This window comes from Rana temporaria, chromosome 2, assembly GCF_905171775.1.
Source record: "Rana temporaria chromosome 2, aRanTem1.1, whole genome shotgun sequence".
NCBI classification, from domain to species: Eukaryota; Metazoa; Chordata; class Amphibia; order Anura; family Ranidae; genus Rana; species Rana temporaria.
The window spans coordinates 28,764,256-28,788,676 of NC_053490.1; the positions used below are offsets into that span (position 1 = coordinate 28,764,256).

General features: G+C 46.5%; 1 protein-coding gene across 1 annotated transcript in view; it reads right to left on the bottom strand.

Moving 5' to 3' along the window:
• The window catches only part of MYO7A (myosin VIIA), a 304,325-nt gene that overhangs the window by 163,089 nt on the left and 116,815 nt on the right, over positions 1 to 24,421 (bottom strand). The window contains exons 16-17 of the mRNA XM_040339989.1: positions 21,495 to 21,653; positions 15,706 to 15,798 (exon numbers count right to left, since the gene is read on the bottom strand). Coding sequence (XP_040195923.1) covers positions 15,706 to 15,798; positions 21,495 to 21,653 — 252 coding nt within the window. The remainder of the gene's footprint in view (positions 1 to 15,705; positions 15,799 to 21,494; positions 21,654 to 24,421) is intronic.

The following is a 24,421-nucleotide window of genomic DNA, read 5'->3' on the forward strand; positions in this document are numbered from 1 at the left end:
TGTTGGTGTCAGGGGGATCAATAGTGTCCCAGCATTGGTCTTAGTGGGAGAAATAGTGACCCATCATTGGTATCAGTGGGAGGAATATTGCCCCATCATTGGTGTCAGTGGAAGGAATAGTGCCCCATCATTGGTGTCAGTGGAAGGAATAGTGCCCCATCATTGGTGTCAGTTGAAGGAATAGTGCCCCATCATTGGTGTCAGTGGAAGGAATAGTGCCCCATCATTGGTGTCAGTTGAAGGAATAGTGCCCCATCATTGGTGTCAGTTGAAGGAATAGTGCCCCATCATTGGTGTCAGTGGAAGGAATGGTGCCCCATCATTGGTGTAAGTGGGAGGAATAGTGTCCCAGCATTGGTGTCAGTAGGAGGAATAGTGCCCCATCATTGATGTCAGTGGAAGGAATAGTGCCCCATCATTGGTGTCAGTGGAAGGAATGGTGCCCCATCATTGGTGTAAGTGGGAGGAATAGTGTCCCAGCATTGGTCTTAGTGGGAGAAATAGTGACCCATCCTTGGTGTCAGTGGAAGGAATAGTTCTATATCATTGGTATCAGTGGGAGGAATAGTGCCCCATCATTGGTGTCAGTGGGAGGAATATTGCCCCATCATTGGTGTCAGTGGAAGGAATAGTGTCCCATCATTGGTGTCAGTGGAAGGAATAGTGCCCCATCATTGGTGTCAGTGGAAGGAATAGATCCCTATTGTTGGTGTCAGATTAAGGAATAGTGCCACATCGTCGTTTTCAATGGGAAAAGCACGCTAGAAGAAGGCAAGTATTTATCCAAGATACAGGAATACTTCTAATTCCATTTAAAATGTTCTTTTGGATAGACATTGATAAAGTGAGTACGTTAAGTATTTATTGCTAGCTCTAACCACCCTGTTTGGGTGAGTTGACCTCACTTCCTGTCCCTCTGACAGGCCGTGACAGCAGGACAGGAAGTGAGAAGAGTGGGCGTTGCCAGAACAAGAATTCAAACACACAAAGAAGTCCTTTAAAAAAACTTCATGAAGGAAAACCTGTCTGTAATGCCGCGTACACACGACCGTTTTTCATGACGTGAAAAATGTCATTTTTTTAAATGGTCATTAACCCCTTAAGCACCGCCTCCTGCACATATACGTCGGCAGAATGGCATGGCTGGGCTCCGTGACCGGGACCTCGGGACCAGCGGACCCGATCGCTGCTGGAGACCCGGGATCGGTCCCCGGAGCTAAAGAACGGGGAGAGCCCGCTATTTTTTTACATCGTTTACGTTAGGCTTTTTCTGCGTAACGTTGCTCCTGCTATTATGAGGCATACGCAATGTTAAGTATGGACGTCGTTCCCGCGTCAAATTTTTAATTTTTTACGTCGTTTGCGTAAGTCGTTCGCGAATAGGGCTGGACGTAATTTACGTTCACGTCGAAACCAATGACGTTCTTGCAGCGTACTTTGGAGCAATGCACACTGGGAAATTCCATGTACGGCGCATGCGCCGTTCAGGAAAAACGTCAATCACGTTGGGTCACCACCCATTTAAATAAAACACGCCCCCCTCATACTCATTTGAATTAGGCGCGCTTACGCCGTCCCCATTTACGCTACGCCGCCGCAACTTAAGGAGCTTTGTGAATACTGCACTTGCCCGTGTAAGTTGCGGCGGCGTAGTGTAAATAAAATACGCTACGCCCACACAAACTTACGGCAGGCTACTTGAATCTAGCCCAATGCATTTTAAATGCATTTTTTCCTGTGACAATTACAATGGTCCCAAAAATGTGTCAAAATTGTCCGAAGTGTCCGTCATAATGTCGCAGTCACGAAAAAAAAAACGCTGATCGCCGCCATTAGTAGTAAAAAATAAAAAAAAATGAATAAAAATGCAATAAAACTACCCCCTATTTTGTAAACGCTATAAATTTTGCGCAAACCAACCGATAAACGCTTATTGCGATTTTTTTACCAAAAATAGGTAGAAGAATACGTATCGGCCTAAACTGAGTAAAAAATAAATGTTTTTATATATATTTTTGGGGGATATTTATTATAGCAAAAAGTAAAAAATATTGCATCTTTTTCAAAATTGTCGCTCTATTTTTGTTTATAGCGCAAAAAAAAAAAAAACGCAGAGGTGATCAAATACCACCAAAAGAAAGCTCTATTTGTGGGAAAAAAAGGACGCCAATTTTGTTTGGGAGCCACGTCGCACGACCGCGCAATTGTCAGTTAAAGCGATGCAGTGCCGAATCGCAAAAAGGGGCAAGGTCCTTTAGCTGCATTTTGGTCCGGGTCTTAAGTGGTTAAAAACGATCGTGTGTAGGCTCCAGAGCATTTTTCTCGATGTGAAAAATGGGCATTAAAAAATTTAGAACATGCTCAAATTTTTCTTGTCATTTTTCACGTCGTGAAAAACGGTCGTGTGTGGGCTTTAACGATGGGGAAAAAACGCGCATGTTCAGAAGCAAGTTATGAGACGGGAGCGCTCGTTCTGGTAAAACACTGTAACAGACTGAAAAGCACGAAGACTGAAAACCAAATTTTTACTAACACAAAATCAGCAAAAGCAGCCCAAAGGGTGGCGCCATCCGAATGGAACTTCCCCTTTATAGTGCCGTCGTATGTGTTGTACGTCACCGCGCTTTACTAGAGCATTTTTTTTTCTACATATATACACTAATATTTATATTATATTCTTTATATTATATTATTTTTTCTGCACCATTTTCATGCATTTTGGGTTTTATGCATATATCAGGATTTATATTATGAGTCTTTACTGTTAACCCTTATATATATTATAAGTGTTTGTTACCGCACTTTTATATACACATATTTGTATTGTGGAGTCCAGTCACGGTCCCCTGTTTGTTCCTTCCCCTCCCCCTTTCCTTTTACCCCTTCCCCATAGCGCAGTTACTGTACCATTTCTTCATTATATTTATTTTTCACGATCGTGTGTATGCGAGGCAGGCTTGACGAAAATCACGTCGAGAAAAACTTTGTTTTTTCTAGGACATTAAAAATTGTCGTGTGTACGCGGCTTTAGGCCCAAATACTGTAAATGAATTCTATTTTCCATGCACAAAAACAGTGGTCTCCAAACTGTGTCCCAGGGGCCAGATGCGGCCTTCATTAGGCCCTTGGGGCACTATTCCATCTGACACCAACAATAGGGCATAATTCCTGATGCTGACACCAACAATGTGACACTATTCCTACCACTGGCACCATCAAAGGGGCACATTTCCTTCCACTGACACAGATGATGATGCACAATTACTTCCATTGACACCCATGATTGGGTCACAACTCCTTCCATTGATACCGATGATGGGCCACTATTCACCCCACTAGCACCAATAATGGGGCACCGTTTCCCCCACTGACAGCAACAATGGGGCAGAATTCCTTTCATTGACATCCACTATGGGGCACTATACCTCCAACTGACACCAAAAAATTGGGCACTATTCCTCCACTGACACCAAAAATAGGGCATTGTTTACTCCCACTGGATGCCGAGACATTTTCTAGCCCCATTGGCCCTAGTCCGGCTTGCCTAAAGTCTGAAGGACAGTAAACTGGCCTTTTATTTAGAAAGTTTGGAGACCCCTGCACTAGAATAAAAGGATCTGTGGGTTGGTATGAGCCAACACCCAGGCCTGGATTTCCCACAAGGCCACTGAGGCCAGGCCTTGGAGCGGCAGGGCGCCAAGGGGCGGCAGTGGCATGGAATCCCCCGACCAATGCTGTATCCTGGCCTAGGCCAACAAGGCCCAGGCCTAGGGCAGCACTTTGCAGGGGGGCAGCACAGACAGTGTCCCCGCCGGCTTGCACTACACTGTTAGGCAAATTAGTTTAGCGCCCCCATAAATCGGCCGCACTGCTTCCAGTATGTGGGCGGTTGGCATTCTGCAACTGTGGGGGGTGGTGGGGGGCTGTCTCTTCTAATTTTTTACCATCCCTGCCCCATTGCAGAGATTTCCCTTTACTTCCTGTCCCATAGCCAAACAGGAAGTGAGAGGAAATCGAACTCGTTAACAAGTGATTGCGGCGATGTCGCCAAAATCACTTGTAAAATGTGTGCTCCTGTCCGCCCACCCCACATACCTCTCTCTGCTGGCTCTGTCTTTGGGACTCCGTCCTCCCCCCAGCCACCGAGTCTGTCTAGCACAGTGCTAGGATTCATGTTTTGGAGGTGACAGGGTCAATAAAGAGAACATGTCACCTCCAATTGCTATCACACAGGGAATTGTTTTCTCCTGTGGGATAGCAAAAAAGTTAAGTGAAAAAAAATGATAAAAAATAAATAAATAATAAGAAATAATAATTAAATTAATAAAATAAAAATGTAAAGAATAAGAAAAATAATAAGGAATATAATAAGAAAATTATACAAAAATAAAAAAAAGTAAGCGACAAGCTACAAAAAAAATAAAAAAGTGATAAAAAAGTTAAAAAAAAATTAAACTAACCGTGCAGCCCATTCTCCGTTGATTTGGGGGGGGGGGGGGGTTCGATTGGCGGGAAGGAGGTGCATTGCGGAACCTGGCCTTGGGGTGGCAGGGAGAGCAAATCTGGCCCTGCCAACACCAGGAACATTCAGTTCATTGAGAGGTAAAGTCCCCACTCTCCTGGGCTTTCATTGCCTAGCTCCAAGGCTCTTTGCATTAAACCCTACCCAACAAGGATCCAAACTTTTCCTACCACTGTGAGAGGGGCAGTTAAGGAATGCTAAGCCTTTACTAATTTATTGGTGTCCATAGCAGAATGGAACCGCTTACAGCAAAAAAAAAAGCTCATCCCTTATAGGGTGAAGGCTGGGGAAAAAATCTTAACTTGATCCTTAAAGATCTGGCCTAGGATAACACTGACACCAACTAACATTACTGTATGTCAGACATTTTCATACAGGTGACCCCATGAACTCCAGTATAAGCCAATACCGTGTAAACACATTTGAGATCTGTGGCCCGGATTCAGATAGCCTTTACGCCGGCGTATCTATTGATACGCCGCGTAAGTACTACGAAGCGCCGGCGTATCTTCTTTCTGTATTCAGAAAGCTAGATACGCCAGAATTTCCCTGAGATCTGACCGGTGTAAGTGTCTTACACCGTCGTATCTTAGGCTGCATATTTACGCTGGCCGCTAGGTGGCGCTTCCGTATATTTACGCGATGAATATGCTAATTAGGTAGATATGCCGATTCAGAAACGCACGTCCGCCCAGAGCATTTTGTTACGTCGTTTACGTTAGGCTTTTTCCAGCGTAAAGTTACCCCTGCTATATGAGGGGTATCCTATGTTAAGTATGGACGTCGTTCCCGCGTCGAGTTTTGAAAATTTTACGTTGTTTGCGTAAGTCGTTCGCGAATAGGGCTGTACGTAAGTTACGTTCACGTCTAAAGCAATGACGATTTGCAGCGTAATTTCGAGCATGCGCACTGGGATTCTTTCATGAACGGCGCATGCGCCGTTCGTAAAAAAACGTAAAATACGCGGGGTCACCATTCATTTAAATAAAACACGCCCACATCATCCCCATTTGAATTAGGCGGGCTTACGCCGAACCACAGACGTTACGCCGCCGTAACTAAGGGCGCAAGTTCTTTCTGCATACGGAACTTGCGCCCTAATTTACGGCGACGTAACGTATCTGAGATACGTTACGCCGTGCCGAAAGATACTCCAATGTATCTGAATCCGGCCCTGTGTATTCTTCCTTGAATCTAGGTGTGGGCTTTATTTATTTCTTCTGTGCAGTAATCCAGTGTGAAGCTTTAGCTCCCCTGTCATTCCAGAACGCACCGACAAGGGGGTAGCAATCTCTAGCCGTGATTAGAAAGTAACCCATTCTATAAATATTTATCTGATCTCGATCCTGTTCTTGGAGTAGGAATAATTTGATAGCCTGTTATGTCCGGACCCCTCCTGTTTATTCGCAGCCCATGGAATGTCCAGCCAGCTGTTCTCTCTATTTCCCGTTTGGGAAACCTCCATTTCCTGCAGGAGTTTCCTCTAGGACTGACAGATGCCGCATCTGATAAAAGACATTGGAGAGGCCCCCGGAGCACAATAGGATGTCATATAAGGGCTTTCTGTCAGCTTCATGGGCAGCTGGGATATGGGAAAGTGATGCCAACGTGTTTCTTGCACGGGCCAGTTTAACAGACACGCGAGCTGGAGTCTACTGGTTACGTTTAGGGCCCATTTATACTTTTTCCAATAAGACCTGAGGGCCAGATTCACGTAGAAGTGCGGCGGCGTAACGTATCGCAGATACGTTACACCGCCGCAAGTTTTCATCGCAAGTGCCTGATTCACAAAGCACTTGCAATGAAAACCTACGCCGGCGGCCTTTGGCGTAAGCCCGCGTAATTCAAAGGGGCGTGTGCCATTTAAATTAGGCCCGCTCCCGCGCCGGACCTACTGCGCATGCTCCCTTTTGAATTTCCCGCCGTGCTTTGCGCGAAGTGACGTCATTTTTTCGAACGGCGACGTGCATAGCGTACTTTCGTATTCCCGGACGTCTTACGAAGCAAACATTTTTACATTTCGAACGACGGCCATACTTTATACAGCACATACGTGTGCTGTGTAAAGTTAGGGCACCAAAAACGACGACTAACTTTGCGACGGGAAACTAGACTAGCAGCGACGTAGCGAACGTGAAAAACCGTTGTGGATCGCCGTAACTCCTAATTTGCATACCCGACGCTGGTTTATGACGCAAACTCCCCCCAGCGGCGGCCGCGGTACTGCATCCTAAGATCCGACAGTGTAAAACAATTACACCTGTCGGATCTTCTGGCTATCTATGCGTAACTGATTCTATGAATCAGTCGCATAGATACTCTGAGAGATACGACGGAGTATCTGAGATACTCCGTCGTATCTCGGCTGTGAATCTGGCCCATACTGCTTAAACCATGGTGGAAAATGCCTTGTATGATGTCTGTAGCACTACCCCCAGAGGAGCTGCTGGTTGTTTTGGGTGGCACATTAACCTCGTGGCTCTTCCGAATTCCCAGGGGTGAACGGAGAATATAGCAATAGTAAAAGATGTCCGCAACAAGTGTCTTTTCTGTGCTCTTTATTACCCAGCCGGGTAAAACAATGAACTGGTGGTGAAAGGGATATGCCCCGTACACACCATCACTTTATGTGATGAAAAAAAACGACATTTTCTGTGAAGTAAAAAATGACGTTTTTGAAACTTCAATTTTCAAAGACGAAGTTGCCTACACACCATCGTTTTTCTCACAATGTTCTAGCAAAGCGAGGTTACGTTCTCACCACGTTTTTCCATTGAAGCTCGCTTCATAACTAGCTTCTGGGCATGCGCGGGTGAAAAAACGTTGTTTTTTGGTACACACGGTCAATTTCTGTGAAGTAAAAAACAAAGTTTTGAAAAGCGACACATAAAATTGAAGCATGCTTCAATTTTTTTTTGTCGTTTTTCACAAGACATAAAACAACGTTTTCCCCCACACACGGTCATTTAAAGTGACGTTTTTAAAAACGACGTTTTTTTTCATCACATAAAGTGATGGTGTGTACACGGCAATAGAGTTTGCAGGAAGACGGAGAAGAGCAAATTCAGGCGTACTATGTGGAACAGTCCTGTTCCCATATGTAACACTTTCCGTAACACTCTTGCCTGAGTGGGCTTAGTGTACCCGGACAGGCCTCTCTCACTGACCTGGCAGACGGAGTATCACTCGAACATTTGTAGGATAAAGTCTCTGCCACAGACCCTCCTGAATGGCAGTTATACAGCGGCAGGTCGACTCCCCTGCGCGAGAGCCCGACTCCCGTGCGCGTGACCGGCGGGCGCGATCGCCGCCGGGCACACGCGATCGCTCGTTACAGAGTGAGGACTGGAAGCTGTGTGTGTAAACACACAGCTCCCTGTCCTGTCAGGGGGAGAAATGCTGATCCTCTCTTCATACAATGTATGAACAGAAGATCAGTGTTTCCCCTAGTGAGTCCACCCCCCCTACAGTTAGAACACACCCAGGGAACATACTTAAGCCCTTCCCCGCCCCTAGTGTTAACCCCTTCCCTGCCAGTGGCATTTTTATAGTAATCCAATGCATTTTTATAGCACTGATCGCTATAAAAATGCCAATGGTTCCAAAAATGTGTCAAAAGTGTCCGAAATGTCCGCCATAATGTCGCATTACTGGAAAAAAAATTGCTGATCGCCGCCATTACTAGTAAAAAAAAAATATTAATAAAAATGACAAAAAATACCCCCTATTTTGTAAACGCTATAACTTTTGCGCGAACCAATCAATAAACGCTTATTGCGATTTTTTTTTACGAAAAATATGTAGAAAAATACGTATCGGCCTAAACTGAGGAAATTATAATTCAATTGTCGCTCTATTTTTGTTTATAGCGCAAAAACTAAAAACCGCAGAGGTGATCAAATACCACCAAAAGAAAGCTCTATTTGTGGGAAAATGCCAATTTTGTTTGGGAGCCATGTCGCATGACCGCGTAATTGGCAGTTAAAGCGACGCAGTGCTGAATCGCAAAAAGTGCTCTGGTCTTTGACCAGCAATATGGTCCGGGGGTTAAGTGGTTAATGTCGCCCAGGTATCGACTGACAGGTGATCAATCAGTGTCCGGCTACCTTGATCCCCGGTAGTTTGTCGAAATCCTTTTGGTTCGCCAGCCTCTCATTGGCGCTCCTCAGATGGACTCCCCACCGAACAGCAAATACAGCTTGGGATCCTCAAAGGTGGGAACCCAGTCGCTCACTGGGTCCCCGTTGCTGCTCAGATGTTCCGGGCCAACATGGCCCCGGAACCAGGAACACCGCATGGCACGCACGCCCCAGCCAGGTAGGCCATAACGCCGGGGCACCGTGATGTGGCCACCCTAAAGGTGGGTGTCTGTCCCATAAATACCCTCCCCCAGCATGCACAGCGAGGCTACACCCTCCTGATTGGCTGCTAGGGAAGAGCACCCAAACCTTGACTCCACTGCTGCCATCTACTGCACAAGGGTGGGAAGAACACCCCAGTACAACAGAATGAGCCCACAGCACAGCCAAGCGGAGACAGAGACCCTGTTTTAAGCATAACAATTTGGATCAGAGTTTAACTACACTCTGATCTCCCTCTATATTTAAATAGCACCGGTACTTCAAAGTAACCAGTCGCTACATGTCTATCACCAGGGTCAAATGAGGATCCCAACTCTGCCTTTAGGTCCCCATTACACCTCTGCAGTGTATTACCAAATAGACATCATAGGTAAGGAACGGCTTCATTTTCAGTCCAGCTACACATCTGTGCATTGCGGTAATGCGTGTGTTTTACTGCAAATGATTGCATCACATAGTAAATTATGATTATGATGCATTGCGGTGCCTTTATTTTCAGCACTTTGAATGTGCGGCAACATACCTGTGTTAAGGTGCGTATGCAAGGTGACTTGGGGTGCGATTCCAGTTAAGTAGCACTGCAACTCGCAGTAATCATTTAGTACAGCATGTTGCAATAATTCACAGTAAAACATCTGTATTACCGCAATTAAATTGACCTCAACGTGAACCTTTGCTTTATCTGCATGTTGGGTAGGTACAGGGTGGTGTGGAAGACAGTCCAATCACAATTTACGGGTTAAGAACTCAAACAGGCCCAGTGGGGAGGCTCACCTCTCCGGTGCCACTTACAACTCTACCTCAATCGACAGCCGAGAGAAGACCCCCAACAGAGCCTGCAACGAGGAGCAAAGTGTGGCCTGGCCGGCAACAGGAAAGCCTCCTTGTAGGTAGACATAGGCCCTGCTCTCTTTCCAATCCACAGGAACTTCTCCCTATTGTTGCCATTGCTCCCGTCAGACAGGGTACCTTTCCACTTACATAAAGCGCGGCAAACACAGTGGTCAGAGTATTCAATAGACTCTGCTTAACCTAAGATGGCCACCAGGGTCACAAGGGGCATGTGCACCCAATCAGACCACTGCCCGAGTGATGGAGGAAATCACAGAGAAACACAGCTTCTCCCAACTTCCTCTCCCCTCTGCATTGTCACTGCTGTCAAGCGCCACCTGCTGTGCAGAATATAGACTGCACCTGCCTACATATGCATGCCAAAGCAACATGTTCAGTTTAAAGTGAAACTAGCATGAAACTGTGTAGTCCACTGATCTTGCACCACCTCCTTGTATAAAAACTAACTTAAAACAATGCAAACATAAAAGATCAGAGTGAAATAGCAAAATAACACTCCCCTTACACCCCAGCTTCTAGCTGTACCCTGCAGGTTCCAGTGATATCCCACTACCATGGTCCTTGGAAAGCTACAGATCCTAAATCTTTTGAGAAGATGCTCCAAGCTTTGCATAGAACTGCATTCTCATGAGATTTGGGATCCTCAGTTTCCTGGAGCCTGTAGTGAGGCTCAGTGATGTCACCTCAACAACATACCTCCCAACCGTCCAGGATTTCGCGGGAATGTCCCGCGATTTGCGGTAAATCCCGCTGGCCCACGATCAGCGCTATTGTCCCGCGTAATTGCGGCACCCCCCGCGATTACCGTGATTCGCGGTAAATCCTGCGGTCCCGGGATACGCGGTAAATCTCGGATCCCCCCCCGCTCATCAACTTTGATCCGGTCACCCCCCCTCCGCTCAACAACTTTGATGCTCAGCGCACTCCCCCCCCCCCCCCCGCTCAACAACTTTGATCCAACCCCCCCCCCTCTACTTTAAAAGAAGCAGCCCTGTGTAGGCTCGAAGTCGTAATAAGGACTTACAGGTCTGAGTACTCTCTTCATATTCCAATGTGATGGTGCTGGCTGCCTAACTGGCCAATCATCAAACACCTGCACTGTCACTTGGGAGGAAGGGGAGTGAGTAACATGCTACCCATACTTAGAAGTACAAGATATATCACTTTGCTGTCCTGGGCAAACAGATGAGTGAGGGAGCAAAAGTAAAAGTAAAGACTGTTTGTATAGGAAAAGCCAGAGCTTTTTTTCTCAGAAAATAGGTGCAGGAACTCAACCACGACCCCGTTCATATTTCACAAACAGTAGAAGGGTCTTAAAGGGGCATTAAATACCAGGATTGCATTTCATACAGAATGCAGAGTTCAGGAGGTTACATACAGAGTGCAGAGCTGTCACTTGTAAACACAGAAACCAGACTTCTGTGTTTACAAGTGATTGTGGTGAGCAGGCACCAAAGGGTCTGAGCCAGAGGTGGTGGAACTGAGTTCCCCCGAATTCCCCCTGAAAAAAAGCCCTGGGAAAAGCCCATGTTCACCGTCTACTGTACGTGTACATCCCCCAGCTTCTCCAGACTTAAACCCAGACACCAAATTACTTTATTTCTCCCTGGAGCCACATTGGCCTCGAACCTAGGGTGACCACATTTCCAAACTGCCATTCAGGGACACCCCCCCCCTGAAAAATGTTATACCTTTTTTTGTGACCCCATAGATTTCACTGGTTCATCCTGGGACCTGTAGTTCTTCACTGGTTGGGGGGTCACATATTCAGCTCTAAAGGGTTCATGGTGGGACCTGTAGTGCTTCACGTTTGGGGGTTACATCCCACAAATTGAAGGACTAAAAGTCCCAGCACGAACTCCTAGGCCCGGATTCAGATAGGTGATACGACGGCGTATCTCCTGATACGCCGTCGTATCTCTGAGTGCGGGCCGTCGTATCTATGCGCCTGATTCAGAGAATTAGTTACGCATAGATTTCCCTAAGATCCGACCGGTGTAAGTGTCTTACACCGTCGTATCTTAGGCTGCATATTTACGCTGGCCGCTAGGTGGCGCTTCCGTATAGTTCTGCAAGGAATATGCTAATTAGGTATTTACGCCGATTCAGAAACGTACGTCCCGCCGACGCATTTTTTTACGTAGTTTACGTTAGGCTTTTTTCGGCGTATAGTTACCCCTGCTATATGAGGCGTAGCTAATGTTAAGTATGGACGTCGTTCCCGCGCCGAGTTTTGAAAAGTTTACTTCGTTTGCGTAAGTCGTTCGCGAATAGGGCTGGACGTCATTTACGTTCACGTCGAATCCAATACGTCCTTGCGGCGTACTTTGGAGCAATGCACACCGGGATATTTCACGGACGGCGCATGCGCCGTTCAAAAAAAACTTCAAAAACGCGGGGTCATCTTAAATTTAAATAAAACACGCCCCCAACATCCCTATTTGAATTAGGCGAGCTTAAGCAGCCACACATACGTTACGCCGTCGTAACTAAGGGCGCAAGTTCTTTCTGCATACAGAACTTGCGCCCAAAGCCCACAGATAGATAGAGCATTCTATCTGAATCCGGCCCTAATATCTAAAGATGTGACCCCCCCCCAAATTTTAAGGACTACACCACCCAGCATGAGATCTAAGAGTGTGATCCCATAGATTTCACAGGTTTATTTTGGGACCTGTAGTTCTTCACTATTTGGGGGGCGGGGGGGTCTCACATCTTCAGCTCTGGGGGGGGGGGGGTCATGCTGGGACCCTGTAGTCCTTAACTTTCGGGGAGGTCACACACCCCCAAAGTAAAGGACTACCAATCCCAGCAGGAACCCCTGATATCTAAAGATGTGACCCCCCAAAAATATGAAACTCCCAGCATGAACCCGCGAGATCTAAGGGTGCGATCCCATAGATTTCACAGATTTATGCTGGGACCTGTAGTTCTTCACTATTTGGGGGGTGTCACATCTTAAGCTCTGAGGGGTTCATGCTAAGACCTGTGTCAGTTACATTCCGGGACACTGTATTGTGCCAGTGTGAAGGTGCCCGAGACAGACCTGCAGAATGCGTGACAATCCGGGACACGTGGTCACCCTACTCGAACCCTGTAGTCAGGACTAAATATTCTGGCAGCCAAAAGGAGATCAGTGGGCATTAGCCATCCATATGGTTGGCAGAGAGTTTACAGATTAAATCTAGGACAAGTTTACAGTTATTATTGCAGTCATGAGCCTATAATCAAATAATACACCCTTATTACCCAATTAAAAGTGGCCTTGCTGGCACAGAGGTGGTGAGAAGACCAGATATGGATGTGAAAAGCCCCCGTTTCCTCTAATACAGCACTGATTTTCACTTATTTGAATAAAGAAAAAATGAATGCGGGCACCAGAAGGAAGATTGGCCACCAGATTGCTAACAATTTTTTAAGAAAAAGTAACAGGCTCTGTAAAAAGAACAAGCCTCCAACTCCTGATATTTACTTTCACCCACACTACTCCAAGTTGCATGTCCAAACCCTGTGCAAGCTCTGTGTTGGAGCTTACACAGCCTCAATTATTTCACTTCTTTCCCCATGCGACAGTGTTCTGTTCCGGCCTGGTGATTGGCCATTCCAACCTGAGCATTGCATCCTGGGAGTAAGGGGAGGAGACCACATGCTCCCCCATACCTTGAAGTGCTTGTTGATGGCTCAAACCAAGCAATGGTTTGGCAAAGAGAAAAAGAGTGATCTGTCAGCCCAGGGTCACTTTGTATGTAAAAGGATATGTATTAAAGAAGAGGGAATACACTTAGGCTGCATTCACACCTTAGCAATTTGTCGCCTTGCTAATTGCGGGCCCGCAATATCTGAATTCCTTGATAACGCGATATGCCCCTGCACGAGCACTCAGATCATTAAAGGGGTGGTTCACCCTAAAAACTACTTTTTTTTATTACACTGGCCCCCCACATTACAATACGATTAAGGCTATTATTTTTTTTTTGATGCTGTACATACCTTTGTACAGCATATTCACCCGTGGCATCCGGGTTGCGAGTCCCGCGGGAGTGGGCATTCCTAACATGTCTGTGATTGACGTTTTGCCCAAAAACGAGCTCCCCCCCGTCGCGTAAGCCGCGTCACGGTTGGCGAAAGGAGCCGAACGGCGAGTCGGCGCTATACTGCGCATGCGCATCGCCGTTCGGCTCCTTTCACCAATCGTGACGCGGCTTACGCGACGGGGGGAGCTCGTTTTTGGGCAAAACGTCAATCACAGACATGTTAGGAACGCCCACTCCCGCGGGACTCGCAACCCGGATGCCACGGGTGAATATGCTGTACAGAGGTATGTACAGCATCAAAAAAATAATAGCCTTAATCGTATTGTAATGTGGGGGGGCAGTGTAATAAAAAAAAGTAGTTTTTAGGGTGAACCACCCCTTTAACAGCTGGTCTTGTCACTTGCCCATCTGCCCGTTTGCTTACCTTTAGGGGCAGACTCTTTTCTGTGAGAGCAACAGCTCTATGGAATAGTCTCCCTGTTTCCATTCGGTCTCTCCCCTCTATTATGGCCTTTCGTAAAAGGCAAAAAACATGTTTTTTGGAGAAAAAGCAGGCCGAGTCTTGTTAGTTCTACCTGTTGTTTCCTGGTGATCTGTTTCTTAGTTTTTCTGTTTTTGTTTTTTTGCTCTCTTTTTTTCTTTTCCTTCTATTTCTTTCCCTCCCTGACTTGATTTATCTATTTCCAGTTATGTTTTCTGCGCTTAGACACTGCCCTGACGGGTCAGTATTTGGCGCATTATAAATCTATTAAATCAATCAATCAATCGCCAGACTGGTGACTGGGAAAAAAACATGGGAATCAATCTCACCTTCGCTGAGATCCCTTCACTGGCTGCCAGTAAAAGACAGAATTGCTTTTAAAGCACTCTGCCTGACACATAAGTGCATCCATGGGAAGGCTCCGCAATATCTTTGCGACAAGATAGAACCTCACAATTCGAATCGCGTTCTGCGATCCACCGACCAAAATCTGGTCAGGGTACCAAAAACCAAATACAAGTCCAAAGGAGAAAGAAGGTTTGCTTTTCAGGGTCCTAGACTATGGAACGCTTTACCAACCAGCGTTCGGTTGAAGGAAAACCACCTGACTTTCAGAAGACGGATCAAAACTCTGCTCTTTCGATGTCATGAGACACGAACAACTAGCGCCCAGAAGCGATTCAGTTCGCATGCGCCGCGCTTTATAAGTTTTTCATTCATTCATTCATTCATTCAATCAATATCGGGCGGTTTGGGCGTTTTTGAGCGTTTCCATTTCCCATAGAAAGTAATGGAAACGCTCGATTCAAGCGACTTGCGCGACAACGAGCGTTTGCTACGGGCGTTTCTTCGCATTAATCAATAGAACATTTCACCCAGGCAGAAGATTAAAAAAATCTACCAACATAGCAACAAGTGATGAAAAGATGATCATTTTTCCTATTGGCTAAAATAAAAAACATTGAAGTACAAAAACGTCGGACGACGCTGTATGCAAACGCGCAAATAAGCATGAATACGCGCGACAAAACACCGGAAAAAAAGACCAAATGACCGACGCTCAGGTGTGAATGCAGCCTACCTTTTCCGATGGACTGTATGATCAATTGCTGCCTAGCGGCTGCTGAAAGTAGAAAATAGAAGGCCATGACCCAGGACTGTGTGCAACAAACATTGTTCAGTATCTGGACAGTATATAAGCAGCTTGGTAAGCTACTATTGGTTGAACTGCATGGACTTCGTAGGAGACTTATCGTATCTTAGCCTAATTTAAGCGTATCTGGTTTCCAGGATACGCTTACATTTACGACGGCGTAGATTCAGAGTTACGACGGTGTATCTACTGATACGCCGGCGTAACTCTCTCTGAATCTAGCTATCTATCTCTCCAATACTCCCTGCATTGCCATGTGAAATAAGTCTGTTTAGGAATCAACGTTTTCACTGTTTAAATACCTTTAAGAAGATCTTTGTTTTACCAATCTGCCAATCGTCATCCTTGCCCAACACACATTCGGCGATGCGCGTACATGTTCCACGCAAGTCTCCCTGAAAATGCAAGCAAAATGTCACCAATAAGCTCACAACATTCAAGGGAAAACCTCACTGTCACCGCGTATCCCTCGTTATAACGCACGGTACATAAGGCTCAATTTACATAGCGAACACACCAGGATAAGTACCCTTATTTTCCAAAAAGTGACAAATATTTTCAGTCCAATGACATTTGGAAACCTGTACGTTCCTTAGAATCTGCTGCCGTGCGGGGGCGCGCGTGCGTGTGCTCGGCGAGTGTGCCCGCGGGTCCCGCGGACTCGATATCCGCTGGTTTCCTGCGATCGTCTCACGGAGCGGCAGAACGGGGAGATGACTTTGTAAACAAGGGGGTAGATTCAGATAGAATTTACGCCGGCGTATCCATAGATACGCCACGTAAATTCAAATCTGCGCCGGCGTATCTACTTTCTGTATTTAGAAAGCTAGATACGCCGTCATTAGCCTAAGATACGACTGGCATAAGTCTCTTACGCCGTCGTATCTTAGGGTGCATTCTCACGCTGGCCGCTAGGTGGCGCTCCCGTAGTTTTCAGCGTAGAGTATGCATATTACCTACTTACGCCGATTCACAAACGTACGTGTGCCCGGCGGTAGTTTTTTACGTCGTTTGCGTAAGTCGTTTTCGTCGTAACGTTGCTCCTGCTATTAGGAGGCACAGCCAATGTTAAGTATGGACGTCGAAATTTGAAAATATTACGTTGTTTGCGTAACTCGTCTGTGAATGGGGCTGGACGCCATTTACGTTCACGCCAAAACCAATGACGTCCTTGCGACGTCATTTAGCGCAATGCACGTCGGGAAATTTTAGGGACGGCGCATGCGCAGTACGTTCGGCACGGGAACGCGCCTAATTTAAATGATCCACGCCCCCTACCCGGTTCATTTGAATTAGGCAGGCTTGCGCCGGGGGATTTACGCTACGCCGCCGCATTTTTACAGGCAAGTGCTTTGTGAATCAAGCACTTGCCCGTAAAACTTGTGGCGGCGTAACGTAAATGTCATATGTTACGCCGCCGCAGATTTGCCCGATTCTACGTGAATCTGGGCCAAGGCATTTCCCTGTTCTGCCTAGTGAGGACAGTGATCTACTGCTCCCTATCATCGGGAGCAGTGATCAATGTCGTGTCACTTGTAGCCCATCCCCCACACAGTTAGAATCACTCCCTAGGACACACTTAACCCCTTCCTCACCCCCTAGTGTTTAACCCCTTCCCTGCCAGTGTCATTTGCACAGTAATCAGTGCATTTTTATAGCACTGATCGCTGTATAAATGACAATGGTCCCAAAATAGTGTCAAAGGTGTCCAATGTGTCCGCCATAATGTCGTAATCACAATAAAAGTCAACGCCATTACTAATAAAAAAAATATATATAAAAAAGTGCCATAAATCTACCCCCTATAACTTTTGTGCAAACCAATCAATATACACTTATAGCTGGATTCAAGTAGCCCGCCGCATCTTTGCGGCGGCGTAGCGTATCGTATTTACACTACGCCGCCGTAAGTTAGCTAGGCAAGTACTGTATTCACAAAGTACTTGCTTGCTAAGTTACGTCGGCGTAGCGTAAATGCGGCCGGCGTAAGCACGCCTAATTCAAATTAGGCTGAGGGGGCGTGTTTTAGGTTAATTTACCAACGGCGCATGTGCCGTCCGTGTACATATCCCAGTGTGCATTGCGGCAAAGTACTCTGCAAGGACGTATTGGTTTCGACGTGGACGTAAATTACGTCCAGCCCTATTCACGGACGACTTACGCAAACGACGTAAAATTTTCAAATTTCGACGCGGGAACGACGGCCATACTTAACATTGGCTACGCCACCTAGGGGGCATGTTTATCTTTAGGCGGCGTATCTCTTACGGAAACGGCGTATCTTTACTGCGACGGGCGGACGTACGTTCGTGAATAGGCGTATCTAGTGATTTACATATTCTACGCCGAACGCAATGGAAGCGCCACCCAGCGGCCAGCCTAAATATTGCACCCTAAGATACGACGGCGCAAGCTGTCGTATCTTAGATAGGTTTAAGTGTATCTCAGTTTGAGAATACACTTAAACTTAGGTCGGCGCAGATTCCGAGTTAGGTCGGCGTATCTACTGATACGCCGGCCTAACTCTCTGTGAATCCACCTATTATTGCGATTTTTTTACCAAAAATATGTAGAAGAATACGTATCGGCCTAAACTGAAAAAGAAATTTGTTTTTTATTTTTTTATTATAGCAAAAAGTAAAAAATATTGCTTTTTTTTCAAAATTGTCCCTCTTTTTTTGTTTACTGCCCAAAAAAATAAACCACAGAGGTGATCAAATATCATCAAAAGAAAGCTCTATTTGTGGGGGAAAAAAAAGGACATCAATTTTGTTTGGGTGCAACGCCGCACGACCGCACAATTGTCGGTTAAAGTGACGCAGTGCCGTATCGCAAAAAAATCGCCTGGTCATTGGGCAGCCAATTCTTCCGGGCTGAAGTGGTTAAGGTAGTACTAAAGAGTAATTTTTCTTGTCATAAAAAGAATGGTAAAGAGCAGTTAAACATTAAACAATAAATGATTTTTGAACAAGAACTTAAAGTGACTGGCCTCAGGAGATTAACAGAGATGAAACAAATCCTTCTACATAAGTTGTACCTGTTTATCTACAGCCGTATTTCCCCTACAGCAGGGGTACTCAAAATATGGCCCACCAGTTGTTCAGATACTACAATTCCCATGATACCTAGTTATGTCTGTGAATGTCAGAGCTTTACAATGCCTCAAGGGACGTGTAGTTCCGCAACAGCTAGAGGGCCGTAGTTTGGAGATCCCTGCCCCACAGCCATTCAAAGTGCAGAATTTACACAGAATTTCTTAGCTCTGAAAAGCAGGGGGAAGAGAGCTGAAGCTACATCAGTGAGGAGAGTCAATCAGCTAAAGGTCCCTCCCCGTCACCATTTTTCTCTTGGTGTAAGTGATTCATGCTGACAGCCATAGGTGTGCGCACAGTGGCGGCTGGTGAAGTTTTAGGATGGGGGGGGGGGCGCAAGACCCCGCCCCTTCACATTTGGCATCCTTGTCATCTACCACGAACTCCTAAGGTGATAAACAAGGTTGATCAGCGGGGGGAGGCATTGCGAGCTTCTTCAGCTTACCTGATCAGCTCAGGTGGTGCATTCCAGCATTCCACAGAGCTGCCGAGTGCCAACGTCACTTCCTGTACTTCGAGTGATGTCGGAACTAGCACCGCCTAACTCTATGCAGTGTGCACCTGCCCGGAAGCTGTGGCACGATCGACTGCGCCACAAAGGCAGTTTTTGGCTGCAAATGATGCGCCTCGTCTGCAATCTCGTGATTGCATAGACATGGCACTTCCCATACTGCACTGCGCCCGGCGCCCGAACACAGTGCACATACAGACCTTTTTTTCATTTTTTTTTTAAAAGGACATGTTTAAATATATATTTTTTTAATTTACTGCCTAGGGGGCGCCCCCTATGGATGGACCGCCACTGTGTGTGCAGCCTATTGAATTAAACACAAACACACACACCTTTCTCTGCAGCCTCAACTGCACTGGACAGTGAATGAATAGGAAGTCCTCTGTGCTGAGCAGCTTCCTGCTCATTCACAAACAAGCATAGTAAACACAGTTTACTATGCTTCAGTTATAATTGAACACAGTGAGTGTGTTCACTTTGTTAATTTAGAAAAGGAAGGGGTCAGTACATTACATATTTACTAGCCCCTTCTCCCGCAGCAGCTGAGAGGAGAGGAGGGAAGCCAGCAGGAATTGGGCACGTTAATGCGTGGGTGCGCCAGCGCTTACATGCACTTGTGAAAGATGTTGGCACCAAAACGGGCTATTTATACTGGGCCAGTGCTCATGATCAGTGCTGCTTTGTCTTTGGCCCCCTGTGTATCCTGTGATCAGTGGCGGCTGATGCTGTATATTTTGGGGGCGGCAAAAAACACATCCCGCCACCATCTCCCCCCCAAATCAGTCGGCTCCACACTAACACTGCCCCCTCCCCTGGTCGGTCAGTTGGCCCCGCACCTACCCCATCTAGGTCTCAGGCAGCTTCGGCTCCTTCCTGCATCTCCTCGTTCTCGGCGTTCCCTTGGCACAGCGGCCAATACGATTGCTTCTCCTCTCGGCCAATTGGGTCTCAGGACCGGCTTCCTGATTGGCCGGGAGGAGAATCAGGAAGACAACAGCGAATATTAATTCGCTATTGTTACACAACTGGGTGAGCTCAGGGTGCAGTGCTCTTGCGCCCTGAGCCCACCCTTTTTTGAAGCCAATTAGAGCCTCGGAATCCATGCGTCCGGCGCCCTGCATGAAGATTATGGGCCGAGCGCATGGATTAGGGGGTGCTGCCCCTGTGCCCCTAATGGTCAGGCTGCCCCTGCCTGTGATTCTGTATCCTGATTCCAGTTGCTTTCCCGGCTTGTCTTGACCACTCTCTGAACTCCACCTGCACTGACCTCGACTTGTCCCCTGACCTCCGCTTCTGTCTGCTCCATTGGTTCCTGCTTTACTAATCGGTTCCAGACCCGGCTAGTTTCCTGGCCACGCTCCTGCCTGTACCCTGAACCCAATCCCTCCTGTCTGTGTATAACCCATCCTGCCTGACTCTACTACTCTGCCTGCTGTCACCGGTACCTGCCTACCACCCTACTTTTCCGGCTGCCCTACAGTCTGCTACCAGCAACTGTCTCATCTGCCCTTTGTTACCAGTACCAGTCTGGCACTGCCTACCAGCTTTCCTTACTAGAGCCTGCTCGGTGTGGACACCTGCCTTACTGCCAGCAAGACTTACAGGCACTTGTGCCACTCTGTACTCCTGTGCCACCTATCTTCACTATCAGGAGCTCCAAATCAGAGAGGTCTTCCTCATCTTATTAGGCTCAGTGCGAGTCGTCTTCTGTATTTATATGGTTATGAACTACACAATGAATCCTATCATGGGTGTCCGCTGAAAATTTTTCAGAGGGGGGCGCTTCAGCAGCGGCGTAACACAGTCGCATTTTACCTCTAGCGCGAGTTAAAAGCACCCCCCCTACGTTGTAAAAACACCCCACTGTGCCCCCTGCATCTTTCAATATCTCTTTGTCACTACTGTGCACCCCTCTCCACAACTGCACCTCTGGACCCCTTTACATTACACAACACCTCACAGCTCTGGACCCCTTTACATTACACAGCACCCCACAGCTCTGGACCCCTTTACATTATACAGCACCCTGCATCACTGGCCCCCTTTACATTACACAGCACCCTGCATCACTGGACCCCTTAACATTACACAGCATCCTGCATCACTGGACCCCTTTACATTACACAGCACCCTACATCACTGGACTTCTTTACATTACACAGCACCCCTTTCCCTTGATTGAAACACTACACTATATTGACAGTATATTTATTTCAGGTCAAAAAGAGGAACCTTTTGGGCTGAGGGACAAATGGATTTGATTCCAGAAGAGGGACAGGCACTCTAAATAAGGGACAACTAGAGGGGAGGGGAGCGCTGCAGTCACCGCTTAAATCGGCCCCAGGGCCACTTCGGCCCTGCTCCTGGCTCTCCCTGGCGATTCCAGGGGGGGCAAACGACCCCCCTTGCCCTATGGAGCGGATGCCCATGAATCCTATTGAACTTGACTACACTGTACAAGATGCTCCTTCTGCCTTATATACAGCACCTGTTTGTAGGCCGGCTTAACTCCCGGCATTAACACTCGATATCGGTCCACAAACTCCACGAAGGTGTAGCGTATGGGGTACCCAGCCCGGCGGATTCGGATGGTCTCCATCATTCCCGAGTACCGAAGCTGGCGGACACACAGCTCTCTGTCAAACAGCTGGAGGAAAAGGAGAATCGTTACACACAATTATCTTAAACCTGAGCTCCAGGCAAACAGCTAAATGTACAGATAAACCAGATATCCCGCAACTGTTCTACCTGCCAAATAATTTGCATTTCTGTTCATCCAGTTCTAAGATTTACACAGCCCTGCCAGACTGAAGAGACACGGGAATGACAGCACTAAGGCCCCATTCACAACTGAGCCTTTTGTAGCTCAAAGTTTCAAAATGCCCAGGAAGAAAAAAATGTATTATTCTTTATGAAGATCGTTCACATCTCCACTCCCAAGTCGCCTGAAGCTAGAGCTGCGCGACTAATCGTTAAAAAAAATCACGATCTCGATTCAACCCCCCTCACGATTTTAATCCAGAATTTCCACGATTCATGTAACAAGTGCAGAGCCGTTCTCTGCTCACAGCTGTCAAAAAAAAAGAGCAGCCGACCGCAACATTGCTCAGTGCTGAGAAATAAAAAGAAACATTGTGGGCCAGATCCACAGACGAAGTACGCCAGCGTATCTACTGATGCGCCGGTGTACTTTCAAATTTCCCGCGTCGTATCGTTGTTTTGAATCCTCAAAACAAGATACGATGGCTTCTGGGTTAGATCCGACAGGCGTACGTCTTCGTACGCCTTCGGATCTAAGATGCAATACTTCGGCGTTCACTGGGTGGCGTTTTCCGTGTCGGGTATGCAAATTAGCGATTTATGACGATCCACGAACGTACGCGTGGCCGTCGCATTTTCTAACGTCGTCTGTAGTCGGCTTTTTCCGGCGTATAGTTAAAGCTGGTATTTTGTGGCGTATAGCTAGACTTGCCATGTTAAGTATGGCCATCGTTCCCGCGTCTAATTTTTTTTATTTTTTTAAGTCGTCCGTGAATAGGGATGGATGTAACTCACGTCTAAGTTAAAAAAATGACGTCCTAGCGACGTCATTTAGCGCAATGCACGTCGGGAAATTTCGGGACGACGCATGCGCAGTTCATTCGGCGCGGGGACGCGCTTCATTTAAAAGAAACCCGCCCCCAACCTGCCCAATTTGAAATCCCCCGCCAGAAATACACTACAACGCCGTAACTTACGGCGCGAACTCGCTGAGGATTCGAATATACGCCAGGTAAGGCTGCGCCGATCTACATGTATGTGGATCTGGCCCTGTATCATTTGGTTCTTTTAGAGATCAAAGGAATGACCTTCGGTCTGCAAATGAGAGAAGTTTAACCATTTAAAGACTAAGGCCCGGATTCACATACATCGGCACATATATTCATGCCGCCGTAGCGTATCTTCTTTACGCTACACCAACGCAGCGCAGAGAGGCAAGCCCCGAATTTACAAAGCACTTGCCACCAAATTTTTGCTGGGTTTCTTAGGCGTAAGTCCTCGTAAGTGGAAGTGGGTGTGAGCCATGCAAATGAGGCGTGACCCCATGCAAATGATGGGCCGAGCGCCATAAAGATACGAATAACGAAGGTCGAAAGCGCCGTCCCTTGGATGCATGCCAGTGCGCATGCTCAGAATCACGTCGGAACTACTCCCTAAGATACGACGGATCACTGCCTACGACGTGAACGTAACCTACGCCTAGTCATATTTTCATACAACGTAAACGACATAAGATACGACGGCTTGTGTTCCCTGGTCCATACCTTTGCATGGGTTGCGCCTCATCTATGGGGAATAACTTTACGCCGGACGTACGACTTACGCAAACCGCGTATATTATGCGCTGGGCGCAAGTACGTTCGTGAATCATTTGAATAGGAAATCAATGGGAGCGCCACCTACGTCCAGCGTAAATATGCGCTCACGATACGAAGGCGTAGGAAAGTTAAGTCGGTCGGATGAAGCCTATTTTCAGGCGTATCTTGGCTTCAGAGTCCGGCGCATAGATACGACGGTGCATATTTACACTTACGTGGCGTATCTCGAGATATCGGGGCCTATGCCTATATCTAATCCGTATTTTTTACTAGAAAATTACTTGGAACCCCCAAACATTATATATATATTTTTTTTAGCAGAGACCCTAGAGCAGGGGTAGGCAACCTCAGCCCTCCAGCTGTGGTGAAACTACATATCCCATCATGCCTCTACCTCTAGGAGTCATGCTTGTAATTGTCAGGGTCTTGCACTACCTCATGGGACTTGTAGTTCCACCACAGCTGGAGAGCCGTGGTTGCCTAACCCCTGCCCTAGAGAATAAAATGGTGGTTGTTGCAATATTTTATGTCACACTTTATTTGTGCAGCGGTCTTTCAAATGCAATTTTGTGGAAAAAACACATTTCAGTGAAGTAAAAGAAAAAACTAAACAGTAAAGTTAGACCAATTTTTTTGTATAATGTGAACGATGATGCTACGCCGGGAATCGTGTTCGTTATTCCAAGCAAGAAAATGTTGATTCACATTTTATCCAGAATCGTGCAGCTCTACCTAAAGCTCAAAAAAGTTTTGGAGCTAAATTTGTAGCTCGATTTGGGAAGATTGATGTGCTTTTGAAGCATTTACTTCTCCATTGAGATGCATTGAAAAGCGTTTTGTTATACGTGTGTGAGCGTTTTTTTGCTCAAATGCAAAAAAAATACGTAAATATATAAAAAAAAAAAATAACAATAATAAATATTATACAATAAATAAATATATACAGTAAAGAAAATAAATAAAAATGAAACCATAACCAAATAAATAAATAAATGAAATAAACAAACCCCTAACCTAACCCCTAACCATAAATAAATAAATAATCATAAATAAATAC